This window comes from Macaca nemestrina, chromosome 9 (assembly GCF_043159975.1).
Source record: "Macaca nemestrina isolate mMacNem1 chromosome 9, mMacNem.hap1, whole genome shotgun sequence".
Lineage (NCBI taxonomy): Eukaryota > Metazoa > Chordata > Mammalia > Primates > Cercopithecidae > Macaca > Macaca nemestrina.
The window spans coordinates 19,895,077-19,910,873 of NC_092133.1; the positions used below are offsets into that span (position 1 = coordinate 19,895,077).

At 44.4% G+C, this 15,797-nt stretch overlaps 1 protein-coding gene across 5 annotated transcripts in view; it reads right to left on the reverse strand.

Moving 5' to 3' along the window:
- Positions 1-7,631: 7,631 nt before the first annotated feature.
- The window catches only part of LOC105466950 (pleckstrin homology domain containing S1), a 33,465-nt gene continuing 25,299 nt past the window's right edge, over positions 7,632-15,797 (reverse strand). For 2 of the 5 annotated variants that reach the window (XM_024788246.2, XM_071069097.1), the window contains 5 exons: positions 15,504-15,610; positions 14,803-15,012; positions 13,977-14,078; positions 12,564-12,699; positions 9,183-9,532 (listed from right to left, as the gene is read on the reverse strand). In XM_024788246.2, coding sequence (XP_024644014.2) covers positions 9,353-9,532; positions 12,564-12,699; positions 13,977-14,078; positions 14,803-15,012; positions 15,504-15,610 — 735 coding nt within the window. In that variant the 3' untranslated portion in view covers positions 9,183-9,352. Of the gene's footprint in view, positions 7,811-9,182; positions 9,533-12,563; positions 12,700-13,976; positions 14,079-14,802; positions 15,013-15,503; positions 15,611-15,797 lie in introns of those variants that run through there. The other 3 variants (XM_071069095.1, XM_071069096.1, XM_071069094.1) reach the window with 3 other exon arrangements.

The following is a 15,797-nucleotide window of genomic DNA, read 5'->3' on the forward strand; positions in this document are numbered from 1 at the left end:
CTCAAGTGATCCTTCCACCTCAGCCTCCTGAGTAGCTGGGACCACAGCTGCATGCCACCATGTCCAGCTAATTTTTTATATTTTTGATAGAGATGGGATTTTGCCATATTGCCCAGGCTTGTCTCAAACTCCTGAGATCAGGAGATTCATCTGCCTTGGCCTCCCAAAATGCTGGGATTACAAGCATGCGCCACCATGCCTGGCCTCTTTTTTATGACCAAATAATATTCCATATTATTTATTCCATGAATACATCACATTTTGTTTATCTATTCCTCAATGAATGGACATTTTCACTTTTTGGCTATTATGAATAACAGTGCTATGAGCATTCATACACATGTTTATGTGTGGACATATATTTTCATTCTACAAGGGAACTTTTTACCCCTAAACAATTTTCACACCTTAATTAGGCTATCACCTCCCTGAGGGAACATATTTTATTCCTGTTAATATCACCAGTGCCTGACAGGCCCCTGAACCCAGAAGATGCTGGAAAAGTGCTGACAGTGACAGCCGACAGAGATTAAGGAGTTCTACAGGACCCTCAAGAACTTCTGTGGCCCTCCAGTTATATTCTGGGGGCTGTGCACTGGGGATTTGGCCTGTTCTAGAATATTAAGTGAATCCTATTCATTCTTCAAGACATGAAATCCCTCCCACTACATTTCTCCACCCCAAATAAATCTCTCCCTTGAAGCTTTATCCAAACCAACTAGATAGGATTAGTCTTTAAGACTTTTGTGTTTGTAACATTGAGTTGTGTCTTTAACAAAGGATTTAGGATACTCGTATTTGCCTTGTAGGTATCTATGTATATGTCTTTACTCCACCTCACTTGATGACAAGGTCTACAAAGCCAAAGATTCTTTATTACTCACCTCCTATCCAGAGGACTAGCTGTAATGCCTTTGTCACTAGAAGTATGCATTCGTTTCGTATTAACTTGACTATAATATAGAGTCAGATGGCCAGCTCAAAGAAGAGGTATGAAACACGTTTACTAGTCATAACAGAAGCCACTGCAGAATTCCCCTGGCTCCTGGAACCACAAAAGGAACCACTTTTGTGGTTCTTTTGGGCAATAGGCCCGGAAGATGAATGCGTGTTACTGAAATGAGAGATGTACGAAAACGCCGAGTCATTCTGTGAGTCATTCCAACATGTTCCTTGTTTTTACTTTTGGCAAGTGAGCTCCATGTCTGATCATGTCTGCACCGCCATCCCTTGTTGGATTATTCTCTTCCAGAGCTCAATTTCAACTCCTCTTTCACGACGGCTGTGGTCTCCAAAGCCAGTCTTTCTGGTCTGAATTCTGGCTCTGTCTGGTACTAGCCATAGCCTTGAACAAGCGATGTATCTTCTCTGTCCTTTGTCTCCCCATCCGAAACCCAGGGACAGTGAGAGTCCTGGTCTTGCAGGGCTGTTTTTTGTTTTGTGTTGTTTTTGTTTTTGTTTTTTTCGAGACACGGTCTCGCTCTGTTGCCCAGGCTGGAGCATAATGGCGCTATCTAGGCTCACCGCAATCTCTGCCTCCTGAGTTCAAGTTCAAGCAATTCTCCTTCCTCAGCCTCCTGAGCAGCTGGCATTACAGACGCCTGCCATGACGCCCAGCTAATTTTTGTATTTTTGTAGAGATGAGGTTTCTCCATATTGGCCAGGCTGGTCTTGAACTCCTGACCTCAAGTGATCTGCCCGCCTCGGCTTTCCAAAATGCTGGGATTACAGGCATGACCCACTGCACCCAGCACACAGGGCTGTTGTAGGAGTCAGTAGAGTGTTTGAATATTGCCTGGCAGATAGAAGGCACTCACCGCACGTTAGTCATGGTTGACTTTCTGTTCCATCTCAATCTCCTTCCTTTCTGAACTCTGCTCTCACCATGCAGTTTGATAGTTCATTGACCTCTGATTTTTCTTGGAGAGTAATTTTACTCTACCTCTAATTATTTTTCTGGTGGTCTCACCTATCCAGAACATACTTGAGAGCCAAGAGGCAAGCAAATGGCAATACCTTCACCACCACCACCGCCACTAGCACCAAGGCAACTGAGAACTCCAAATCAATGTCACAGAACCCCTGGATTAAGAACCAACATCTTTACTCATAAAACCTCTTGGACCCATACTCAAAGCCTATTGACTCCTGGTGCATATGGTTAGAACAAGCTGCATCCTCTGCTTTTGCAACCCACAGCATAAACAAAGCTGTCTAGGATCAATTGGCATAGGGGAAAATAGTCCCCCGCAGCTCAGTACTCCGGAGGAAATATTTAGAGTAGTAGATACTTAGAATGCCCATAACCATGTCCCTGAGTGGGAGGAGTTTAAGAATGCAGGAAAGTGTTAAGAAATTTTAGAAAGATTATGATTCATGTAAGCTAAAAATTAAACTTACAGAATAGTGCCATATCAAATGATATCAGGTAAACAAAAGATAATGGTTTGCTCAATTTTTCTCTTCCTCACCACGTAGTAAGCTCTTTTTAAGAGACTTTTAGATCTTCTATTTCTTTTATGTCCCCGTAACAGCACCAAGCCTATTAACTACTGCATAGGAACCTTAGAAATCTCTTAATTGTTGAAAAAAGAGCTTACATTAAAAAGGCCCGGCATGGTGGCTCATGCCTGTAATCCCAACACTTTGAGAGGCTGAGGCAGGCGAATCACTTGAGCTCAGGAGATCGAGACCAGCCTGCAATGTAATGAGACTTCATCTCTACAGAAAACAACCACACAAAATTGGCCAGGTGCAGTGGTGTGTGCCTATAGTTCCAGCTACTCAGGAGTTTGAGGTGGGAGGATCGCTCAAGCCTGGGAAGTCAAGGTTGCAGTGAGCCAAGATCCTGCCACTGTACTCCAGCCTGGGTGAGAGGAACAAGACGCTATCTCAAAAAAAAAAAAAAAAAAAAAAAAACCCCATAACTTGGTTTTCAATTAATTGCATCTGACCCCAGACCAAAATAAATAAATAAATAAAAACAAAGTTATTAGCCTCACAATGGAATGACTCTGATAACATTTTTTGTGGGGAGCGGAGGCGGGGGGTGCTGGGGTCAGATGCAGTTAATAAATACTCATTTATGAACAAGGTTTGTGAATTAGTATTTAACACAACATTCCTTCTTTTAACATATACTTATTGAGTACTTGTTATGCGCCATGCCCTGTATTTATATGCTAGGAATATGGTGGTGAATAAGAAAGATGTGAATTGTTCTCCTCTTGGGGCTTAATACCCTGGATCAGTGCTGGCCTCTGGAAGTTTCTGTGATTAAAATATTTCACATCTGTGCCATGTAACACAGTACCAAATTGCCACATAGGGTTATTGAATGCTTCAAATGTGGCTGGTGCAACTGAGAAACTGAATTTTAAATTTTATGTAATTTGCATTAGTTACAGTTAAATGGTCACATGGAGCTAGTGGCTGTCGTATGAGGCAGCACAGCTCCAGAACCCAGTGCTGTGACTGCAAGGGTGCCCTTAAACCTCCCTTCATTTTCTAGAACCATCTAACCAGAGTTGATGTGGAGAATGACCCGTAAGTCCTACCAGATTCTTGATCATTAGACAAAGATTTCATTAACTCAGGCATTTTAAGGAGCTTTTTCTGTAAAACACATATCTTGCATATCCACAAAGTTCAACTTCACTGAAGAACTGAGTTAATCCAGCTAAATCTGAACACCCTCTCCCTTTGGGCCTGTTTATGATACTTTAAATTCCTCTTATCTCAAGGGAAAGTCACTTGGCACAAGCTCTAGAGAGAAATGGGATGGAGGTGGGGGGATCATGGTGCACTGTCATCTTAGCATATCAAAGAATTATTGTGATTCTCCACCTGTCCTCTCCACTCCCTGCTGATACACACACACACACACACACACACACACACACACACTTAGGTACATATATTGAACGTACAGTGGCTCATTCTCTAGGTAGAGAAGAATACCTTCCTGGAATCTACACTCACATGTTGATGGCTTCAAGTAAGGATGCATGTATTTGGCCCTGTGCATTCATTCCGTATCTTACCAGCTGCTTTTAAGATTTCACTCTGAAGGGTTTACATCCTCAGCCAAGAGAACAAAGTGGACACATATAGACTCCCTCTGTGGCCTGTTCTGGATGCATAAGGCAACCATTTGGAAGGGAGAGCAGGCCAGAGAGGTGGTACCGCCAGATGCCCTGCTGAGAAGTGTGAGTGCAGGGAAGGTGTTGGCCTGGGAGGTGGAGGCATGGCATGGAGCCAGAGAAGCCCAGGCCAGTGTCTCCAGATGTCTGGACTCTGGTTTCTTCTCCAGCAAGACTGAAAGGCTGCACCAGATTTGAGCTGAGTATGTGATGGTCAAGAATTGCTCCAGTCCATTCTCATGACCTCCTTTCCTCCAGAAATATGCCAGGCGGGCTATCCTGGCAGGAAAGCTGGGCCAATCGCTTTGCAGTCCCCGGCCCCATACTCACCCACCTAGAACCAGGTTGGGACAAATATCAAGGGCAGCTCTGGAAGGGGAAAGATCACAGGTGGCAGAAGGCACTGAGGGTGGGTGTGGGCTTGGCTGTGGTGGGCAGTGTGTCAGGAGGGTCTGTCCCACCCTCCTAGCTCTGGCAGAATTATACACATACGAGGCACAAGTGTTTTTCTAGCCCCAGCCTGGGAATTGTCTGCATCTCCCAGCAGCCTGTCCTGTACCTTTCTTTTCTTAGCTGTGCAGCAGAAAGGGCTCTAAAAGCTGAGGTCTGAGACAATGGCTTGATGACTGGGCTTTGGGGCCAGTTTGGTCATGAGCTTCCCTTGGAGCCACTCCCGTTATCAGGAGAAAGAGCCTCAGTGGGCCCCTGGGGAAGCGTGGCACCCAGCCCTGGGAAAGGGGAGGCCTAGAGGAGTGAACCCAGGCCCTGAGGAGCGGCAGGCAGAAGTGGCTTTGCTGAAGCCAAAGCTATGGGCTCCTTTCTCCACCTCAACTGCACAACAGCATGGGGTGGTGCCCAGCTCCTCCAGGCACTGATTGTACCCTTCCCTAAGTAGCAGATAGCAAGGAGTGAAAGCCAGGCTTCTCCCTTCAGGAATCAAGCCTTTTTGCAGGTGGGGAGGGGGTGACAGTCATTAACCTCTTTCAGAACTATTGGAAACTGTGGGCCTTCTTCCCTCAATAATGTGCATCCTCCACATTCTGCAGCCTCTCGGGAGGACTCATGTGCCTCTCCACGGGACCCCAGGGACAGTGCTCCCCAGTGTATGTTCCCTGTTCCACCTGCAGTGAGATCCCCTTCAGGGAAGGTGGCTGTTAGAACGCAGTTATTAGGGTCCCATACTGGGTCTGCAGAATCAGAATCTTTCAGTTGGGGGAACCTTGGAATCTGCCCCGAGATGTTCCTTGAGAACAAACTCCTCATGTGAGAGAAGCCCCCAGAGCAGGATCCTTATAACAAGGACCCCAGCTGGCCCTGATGTCGGAGGAAAGTTTTGGGATTAAGAGAGGGCCAAGGGCAGGCTGGCTGATCTCCCTATGCTGGGCTGGAAGAGCATGGGATTGGGAGCCAGGAGTTTTGTGTTCTGAGCCCGGCACTTCCTTGAGCCATGTCAATGATTCACCTCCTGAGGCCTCCCGCTGTTCTTTGCCTCATTGAGGGGATGGAAAGACTGGTGGGTAAGGTTTGCCCACTGGCCTCCGTTTCGCATTTATTGGTGTGGTAGTGTGGCCTCAGAGCAGGCCCAGGGAAGGACCTTTGGGCTTCAAAGCAGTGTATCCACCCACACCATGGTTGCCAGGTGGTTTTACCTGGAGGTTTTAAAAATTTCTTTCATTGCAGTGGCTTGGCTTCTCATTTCTGAAGGTTTAAAAAATACGTACATGTGGCCAGGTGCGGTGGCTCGTGCCTGTAATCCCAGCACTTTGGGGGGCCGAGGCAGGTGGATCACCTGAGGACAGGAGTTCAAGACCAGCCTGGGCAACATGGCAAAACCCCATCTCTACTAAAAGTACAAAAAAAAGTTGTACTTTACTAAAGGTACAAAAAAATGTTGTACTTTACTAAAAGTACAAAAAAAAGTTGTACTTTACTAAAAGTACAAAAAAATGTTGTACTTTACTAAAAGTACAAAAAATTAGCCGAGTGTGGTGGCTGGTGCCTGTAATCCCAGCTACTTGGGAGGCTGAAGCAGGAGAATCGCTTGAACCTGGGAGGCAGAAGTTGCAGTGAGCTGAGATCGCGCCACTGCACTCCAACTTGGATGGCAGAGCGAGACTCAGTCTCAAAAAAACAAAGTATATATATACATATATATTTTTCCCACACTTGCATTTTTGTATTATAAAAGTGACATATGCTCATTGCAAAAAAAGTATTCAAACATTACAGAAATGCCTCTCTTCCCATGGCCAGCCCTGATCATATTTCTCAGAGATAATTCTTACTAAAAATTTGATTCTAAGTTTTAATTAAAAAAAAAAAGAAAGCATGTAGAGCAACAGTGGCACAAGGAACACCTGTGGAGTGTTTACTCCTGATTAGGGAATGTACTTACAAGGAAACCTCACAATAGCCCTGGGAGGTACGGACCTCTCAACCTAGCGAGGATTGAAGAAATTTGATATACACATATACATATACATACACACAAACACCAAACATCTATTTGTACAAAAGTGGGATGATGTTATCCTTATTATACAACTTGATTCTTTCATTCTTAATATATCAAGAACAATTTTACAGAACTGTGCATGTTGAACATTTTAACATCTGCAGTGTTCAATGATATGAAATCAGAATTAAGCAATACCCAAATGATTTTTTTTTTGGAGACAGAGTTTCGCTCTTTTTGCCCAGGCTGGAGTGCAATGGCATGATCTCGGCTCACCGCAACCTCCACCTCCCGGTTCAAGTGATTCTTCTGCCTCAGCCTCTCAAGTAGCTGGGATTGCAGGCATGCACCACAATGCCCAGCTAGTTTTGTATTTTTAGTAGAGATGGGATTTCTGCATGCTGGTCAGGTTGTTCTCGAGCTCTTGGCCTCAGGTGATCCACCTGTCCTGGCCTCCTGAAGTGTTGGGATTATAGGTGTGAGCTACTGTGCCCGGCCTGATTTTTATTATTACAAACAATGCTGTAGTAAACTATTTTTTTTACATGTATCTTTGTGTATATGTGTATTTCTGTAGGATAAGTTTATAGAAACAGAAGATCCAAAAGGGCATGCATATTAGTTCATTCTTACATTAAATAAAGAAATCCCCAAGATCGGGTAATTTATAAGAAAAGAGGTTTAATTGGCCCACAGTTCTGCAGGTTGTACAGGAAACATGGCGGCATCTGCTTCTGGGGAGGCCTCAGGAAGCTTTCACTTGTGGCAGATGGAGCAGGCATCTTACATGGCAGGAGCAGGAGGAAAAGAGTGAGCAGGGAGGTGCTGCACACTTTTAAACAACCGGATCTCACGAGAACTTACTATCATGAGAATAGCACCAAGGGGATGATGATAAATCATTCACGAGAAATCCACTCCCACGATATCATGATCTAGCTGCCTCCCACCAACTTCCACCTCCAACACTGGGGACTACAACTCAACATGGGATTTGTTAGGGATACAGATCCAAACCATATCAGCATGTAAATGAAAAAATTTTAATACTTTCCGAACAATCTGGATAACAGGAAATGAAATGTATTTGAATGTCTCTTCTAAGTGCTGAAGGTATTTTCAAATCCAAGTCCAAATATGAGGCTGGCAACAGGACATTTGTTTCCCAGAGCTGGTTTTAGATTCTTGGTTCTGCAACTGAACGGTTATGAAACTTGGAGAAACAAAGAGGGTATGCCTTTCATCGCTCTGGGCCGTGATTTCTACCATGTGCAACAACAGCATGGTAAAATCCTCTCTCTGAAGCCTGTTTTTGTTCTAACAGTCCCCAGTTTGATTAGTGCTTTAGCTCTCTGCCTTTGTTTTCCTATTTATAAAAAAGAATTTTATTCCTTTGACCTTCCAGGATCAATTAGTCAATGGATCCATTAGTGAAGACCTTTCAACCTTGAAGTGCTAAGTAGAGATGTTATTGCTTGTAGAGCAAGCTGATCTTAGCTGCATATGACCTAAAACTGCTGCAACTTCTAAAATAGTTGCTGGGTCTTTAAGAGAACAAGATACTTATTGAATCCAAAAGGCCACTCTGTCTCAGCACTCTGGCTTGTGGGGTTGAGGAGAGGCCGGTGTTTGGGAAGGAGGTGTTTGTTTGGGAAGGAGGTGTTTGGGAAGGAGGTATTGGGAAGGAGGTGTTTGGGAAGGAGGTGTTTGTTTGGGAAGGAGGTGTTTGGGAAGGAGGTGTTTGTTTGGGAAGGAGGTGTTTGTTTGGGAAGGAGGTGTTTGTTTGGGAAGGAGGTGTTTGGGAAGGAAGTGTTTGGGAAAGAGGTGTTTGTTTGGGAAGGAGGTGTTTGTTTGGGAAGGAGGTGTTTGGGAAGGAGGTGTTTGTTTGGGAAGGAGGTGTTTGTTTGGGAAGGAGGTGTTTGGGAAGGAGGTGTTTGTTTGGGAAGGAGGTGTTTGTTTGGGAAGGAGGTGTCTGGGAAGGAAGTATTGGGAAGGAGGTGTTTGGGAAGGTGTTGGGAAGGGGGTGTTTGGGAAGGTGTTGGGAAGGGGGTGTTTGAGAAGGTGTTGGGAAGGAGGTGTTTGGGAAGAAGGTGTTGGAAAGGAGGTGTCTGGGAAGGAGGTGTTTGGGAAGGAGGTGTTGGGAAGGAGGTGTTTGGGAAGGTGTTGGGAAGGGGGTGTTTGGGAAGGTGTTGGGAAGGAGGTGTTTGGGAAGCAGGTGTTCGGAAGGAGGTGTTGGAAAGGAGGTGTCTGGGAAGGAGGTGTTGGGAAGGAGGTGTTTGGGAAGGTGTTGGGAAGGAGGTGTCTGGGAAGGAGGTGTCTGGAAAGGAGGTGTTGGGAAGGAGGTGTTTGGGAAGCCTGATCGGGTATCACATCTCCCTTGCGAATCTTGCCTTCTTGAAGTAAGAATTTGCAACTGTGTGTCCTTTAACAAAGAAGGAATTGTGTGGACCACATCCTCACAGAACATGGCATGTATTACGTGAGGGACTGACCCAATCTGTGTCTGTGGTGTTTGGGACAATAGCTGAGATAATAAGGACTTCCATTTCCCCCAGGTCCTCCAATCATGTCATGTGACCCTCTTAACATCTCTGACGCAATAACCAGACAGGGAATAGTCATCCCCATTGTTAAGATGCAGATGCAGAAATTCAGAGGGGTGTGCTGACTGTCTCCTATCACATGGCAGTAGCGGGTGGCAGAGCTGGACAGTCCCGGCTCCATCCTGGTTCTACCGCCATGGGTCTGGGGTGCGTTACTCCCCAGCTCCTTTCTGCTGGCTCTTTTTAATGGCCGGACTCCTCTTGGGAGCCCTGTCCAGTCGAGGCTTACCCAGCTGAGAAGGTGCAGCACTTTGGCGTTTTGAGGGACACGTACAGCACGCAGCATGAAATGTCTCTGAATTTGGGATCCTGCCGATGGTAAGCTTTAACTTCTAAAACACAGGAAAGAAGAAAGTTCAATGATTGAAGATTATCTTTCAGATTGTTGCTTCCCAATCTGTCCTCATTAATACCCTTGGGAGCTGGTTTTGAAGAAAGTCCTGCAGCGAACTGTAATATCTGGGCCAGAAGAAGACAGGGATGACTTACTTGGCTACTTGGGTGGAAGGTGGATTTTTATTTTCTGGTATCCATGGGGCTGAGCTTTTAAGGAAGGATCCAGGTAGCATTGATGGTGCTCTCAGGGGTCCAATTGCACCAATAATTAAAAGGCCTCTTGAAACAAGTGAATCAAAATGAAACCACCAGACAGGACTCACCCAGACAAGATTGGGAGGAAATTGAAACTTGATCAGTTTCTCCTGCAACCTATCATGTCCTTCCCCTGCACACACCTTCTCCCCTTCCTTTGAAAATCTCAGTTCTCTCCCCTCTCAATCCCTGCCCCATTCCCACCCCAACCTCCAATTCCCTCATCCGTAGCATAACAGGAAGGAGAGTAAATGGGATTGATTCAAGCACTTTAAAACATCAAGGGCCAATGGCTGTTCTTCCTTTGCTTCCACGTCTCCCTTTTCCAATATTCGTTTTCCTTCCAGGGACCATGTGTTTGAGTGTTAAAAGAGCAATGGATACCCGTCAATACCAAGAAAGAAGTCAGGAATGGTGGCGGTGGGAAAGTAAAGGAATTTTCTGATCTTCCAGATAATCATGAAGATGGATACTGCATATTTCTCAGTAGCATGTAGGAGCTGTTATCAATTGGAAAGGGAAGGCAGAACAAGCACAAGAGAAATGCAGTCGCCCCTTTCCTATGCAATGACTACACAGTCTGGAAAGGCAGTCAGGATAAACTGTAGTCAGCAACACCCAGGTACCGTTCCTGGATCTGCTCATAGGCAAAGACCCTTTTCCTGGCTTCTGAATTAATGCCTGGATCTTTGGGTCAGAGTAGTGTTTGGTAACTTTCAGAAGAGTTCAGAAGCTTATATTGGCCCCAGTGTATGTGGATCCTTTTTTTTCTTTTTTTGAAACAGTCTCGCACTGTCCGGGCTGGAGTGCAGTGGTGCAGTCTCGGCTCACTGCACCCTCTGCCTCCTGGGTTCAAGCGATTCTCCTGCTTCAGCCTCCCAAGTAGCTGGGATAACAGGCACCCACCACCACGCCTGGCTGATTTTTTGTATTTTTAGTACAGACAGGGAGTTTCACTATATTGGCCAGGCTGGTCTTAAATTCCTGACCTCATGATCCGCCCACCTCAGCCTCCCAAAGTGCTGGGGTTACAGGTGTGAGCCACCTTGCCCAGCCCAGTGTGGATCTTTGGCAGAGAAAATGTGCTATAGGTACCAGATTGTTGGACTGGGGCCCTGAAATCTACTTCTTTTCTGCCATGCACTTTCCTATCCAGTCTTCAAAACCCAAGCCCAACAGCACTTTCTTTGAGACACCATGCTGGCTTCCTTCATACAGATTTACTCCATTCTACCTCTGTGATCCTGTGGCCCTGTGTTCATATCTCAGGGCACACACTGTATTGCAAGTAGCACATAACATGCCTGCTTCATCCACTAATCTGTGAGCTTCTTAAGCTCAGGCTGAGGCCATTTTTGTAGCTCTTGAATTTAGCACAGTATCTAGCACCCAGTAGATGCTCAATAAATAGAAAGTGAATGAATATGTACTTGCTCTGCCACTAACTAGTTATGTATCTTAGACAACTCACTCACTTATCCTCCTGGGATTACTCATTTAGGGTAATGAGTAATAGGGATAGCACAATTTGTATGACCAACAGGACTATTACATAGTGCAGAAGAGATAAGACATGTTCTTAATATAGATACGCTACACAATCACAAAATTCCCAGAGCTGGAAGAAATTTGGAAATCATCTAATACAATGGTTTTCAGAAATTTGAAGCCAAAGAACTGTGTCTTAAGGAAAGCTAACAGGAAAGTCCAACATTTTGGACTAATCTTTTTTTATAAAAGATAAAAGATAAACATGAGCTTCTCTGGTTGAAGACCCAGCATACTCTCTCCTTCCTCTCCTTTCCTTTCACCTCTATCCTAGGGATGTAAGACGTACAGTCTGAAAACCAACTTCTCACTTTAGTGAGAATAAGCTGAAGTCCAGAGAAGGCAGTGAATTTCCTAAGGTCACAGGGCTAATTAGAAAGAAAAGTAGACCAGGGAAGGAATTAACACATGAAGACTGCAGTGACATGCAGGACAATAGCTAGTCCATGAAAAAACAACATACCCATATATTAGGGTTGGTTTGTTGTTGTTTTTCTTTTGAGACAGGGTCTTGCTCTGTCTTCCAGGCTGGAGTGCAGTGGTGCAATCATAGCACACTGTAACCTTGAACTCCTGGGCTCAATTGATCCTCCTGCCTTAGCCTTCCGAAGTGCTGGGATTACGGGTGTCAGCCACTGTGCCCTTCACCACATATTATGTTTAATTCTTGCAATACTCTATGAGGAAATTAGGGCTGTGACGATTTCTGAGATGAGGAAACTGAGGCTTTAAAAAATGGGCTTGAGTAACATTCCATGGTCAGTTGTAGTAGAAGTAAAAGTAACTAGTAACTTTATTGATTACCTAATATGTGCCAGTCACCTTTGTAAGCACATTATACATATTACCTCATTTAATTATCCAACAACCAGCACTATCATTAGCCATAATTTTACAGAAAAGAAAACTGAGGCACAAATTGGTTGAAGGACCTGGTTTGGAATCCCTGTACCAGTCTGATTGCATGCAAGCTCTTTTTGTTACATCACACTGATCTGAGGTCCTGAACCCAGGTGCTGTGTCTCTTAGCCCAGTGCCTTCTCCAAATGCTACTTGATATGAAAGAATCCTGAAAGAGTCCTAAAAGAACATTCTGTTATTTGCACTTGGTGGTGGAAGAATGAGGAGCCTTATTTATACTCAGGGTACCTCTCAGACTCCATCTAAGACCTTTTTCCTTCTGGTACTGATTTGCCCTGTTCAGGGCTGGTCAGTACAACTCACCTCCTTCTGGATGGACCGGGTGAGAAACAAGGAGAACTCGTCCAGGCTCTGGGGCTTCAGGCCATTCACCGCCAAAAGATGATCTCCGTGGCAAAATATGCATCCCAGACGTGGGGGGCCTTCCCACTGAGACACACTGCAGTGGGAATACAACATCCGACACCAGTGTGAGGCTCAGCCGGCCAGGAGGACAGGGCACACGTGGAGTCTACAGGGAGTCCTGATTCTAGGTCACGTGGCACCACCTCTGAAGTAGACTATCTCCATCTGTTTAGAATATTGTTTCCTCTGTCACTACTACAGGAGCCTAACCCTTTCTCCAAAGCCCAGCTCAAATTATACTGCTCTTACAAAGGCCCATAAAATCGTACATCCCATTCCTCTGCTATAATTCATTTCCCCTACCCCTGGACTTGTATTACATTGTGTGAGTACCTGATTTGTTACATTTTTAAATAAAATGCATTTTACATTTACTTGTTTGTGTGGCTGTCTTTTTTTTTACGAGGGTACAGGACCCCAGAAGTATGATGTCACCTTTTTGTTTGTTTTGTTTTTTAATTTTTAAAACCCCATGGTTCCAAGCAAAGAAAGAGGGCTCAGCGTTTGTTGGAAGTGAGGGTGTAATGATTACACAATGAATATCTAATGAACAAATAAATGAATTAAGGAATGAAGCAGCTCAGTTATGGAGGACTCCACAGTTTTGGTCAAGTGTGTATTGAGCCTTGGATTGTGGACTATTTAAAAAAAATGGAAGGTGTGGTTCCTCCCTTCTTAGAACTTATAAGACAACTATTGTGTGGCGTTTACATTAAAGAGTTTTCTTCTCTTACGAAGATGTAATCTTCCATCAAAATAAATTACAAAGTCTTTTTACAAATGCCATATCAAATAGACAGTGATTGCTTTAAGAAAATTCTCTGCCACACAGTCTTTTGTGTCTGTGTCCGTGACTAGCAGTTTTTTTTTTGTTTGTTTGTTTGTTTGTTTTACCTTGTGTCTGGAAGTCTTAGAAGCTGATATGCTTTCTTCTTTTAGGCCTCTGATTCCTGTTGACTTCAGTAATTTCACTCATTCATCAAATACTCATTGCACAGTGATCAGAAATGATGTCCTTGGGTCATCTGTATCCCCGCCCATTCTTCCTCCCTTCAAGGAGTCAGAAATGGCTGCTTCCTGAACTTTTGGGTCCTGTTATTCCCCCCTCTCACCTCCCAGCTGACTTTCCTGCACAACAAGACCCTGATTTCGGCCTCAAAGACTTTTGTAACAACAGCAAGACAACAGTCCAAGGTCCCCGACCCCCCAACCCGAGTCAGTGTTGCCAAATACACTGTTTCAAGATGTAACTGTTCTCTTCAAAGCTTCCAGCCCCATTTATAATCCACAACAGTCAAATCTCCAACCTACCATATCCGTCCTGCGGCTTCTGTGAGAGCAAGATAGTTGATGACATCAGGAGGAGAAAGGAAAATGTTCAGTTTCTCCACTTGGCTTTCATCAGGGATATTACTATGAACAAGACATTTGTAAAAGTCACATCAGACAACTGGCCATGGCTCTTAACTGCACTTTCTATTTCTGAGATGATATTGCACAGGTAAAGGTCCAAAACATTTGGAGAATAATATAAATTTAAGTTACTGAAAAATCCTCTTGGGATGTGGTAGTGGATGGTAGACTACGGGAACAGAGGGAAAATGGACTAAGTTGGTTATGTAACTGTCCACATCAGGCCAGTCTGCATATTTCTTTGCTGGAAATGATTCCGTAGAAGAAGGCACGGAAAAGAGTTAAAATTACATCAGTCGTACCAAATGCTCTTGGTATCACTTAAGGCCTAAATAACCCCCTCCTGGTCTATAACTAAGCCCCATGCAACTTGCATGCCCATAATTACACTCATGGGAAAACTGACTGACATGCTATTCAGATCGGTTTGGATCCCAAGTCTTGGGAACTGAAAGACTAGCCAAGGGGTGATTTTTAAAAATAGCTGAAAATGCCACCCCCAGCCCCGGGGACTGCTTTACTTCAGCTCTATCATCCCCTCTCCTTGGCCACAACGTCAATGACAGGGAGAAGATGGTCAAGTTTTTGGCTGACTTGGAGATTTTTAGGAATGGCTTTAAAATTTAATTCTAAGTTAAAAAACAAACAAACAAACAAACAAAACAGTGGGAGGGAGCCTGCCTTGCTCTTAGGGCCCATAAAGTTTTAGAAATTAGAGCTTTACTTGATTAATATAGACAATTGCACAACAGTTAGTGAGGCCGACCCCTTTTGGTCATTTGTGGTCTGTGCTTCCACATCGGCAGGGGAAAGACACCAATCAATTCCTGAGCCTTGTTCTTGCAGGTGGAGGCCCCCATCCTGGGTCTCTGGAAGGGTCTGGGGTTCCTCTTTGCTGCTATCCACAGACTCATGGGATGTCTCTTTGAAAAAACTAGAGTATAAGAAGTTAAAACAAGCCCTATTTTAGCATGTGTTTTTACAGTGTTCCCCTGTGTGTGTCAGATTTCAGTAGCTAACAGCCATGTGAAGACTAGCAAGGTCTTGAAGTATGTCCAACTATCAGAATCACAGCCACAGATAGAATCAAATCCAACAAACTTTCCTTCTAAAAATGGATATGGAATCAAAATTACCCTTTACAGTGTTTGGAGGACAGAAGCGAGAGTGTGAGAGACATAAATGCAAAGTAGAAGATAACTTCCTCAGGAGACGGAAAAGGTCCTGAGGATGTCATCGGTGGTTTTCTGTGGTTGGAGACGTGACTCCCTCATTTTTGTGTGTTGAGATGATGGAATAATATGTGGAACCTGGTCTGTGGTAATGTTTGGCATCAGTTTATCAACTATTGAAATGAACTGACAGTCATTGTTCCATAACAGCAGATGAGCAAAAATCAAATTTTTGAATGGCACTTTGACTTACTAGGATTCCATTGGCTCATAATGACACTCGATTCTTCCAGAGACCTGGTCTGGACCATCAGTTTCAATGGATTCACCAGAATCACTGGAAGCAATGACATTATCCAACTGTAGATAAAAGGAATAGATGTAAGAATCCCAGTTTACCGATAAGTCAGGTACCTTCTTATTTCTAGTGTTAACAGCTCTGGGCTCTGACATAGAGGTACAGTTTCCAGTGGATGAACGTGGTTCTCATTTGGGAAATATCAACTGACCTTACCTCCGTGAGACTGAACCAGCAAAGCTTCTGGAG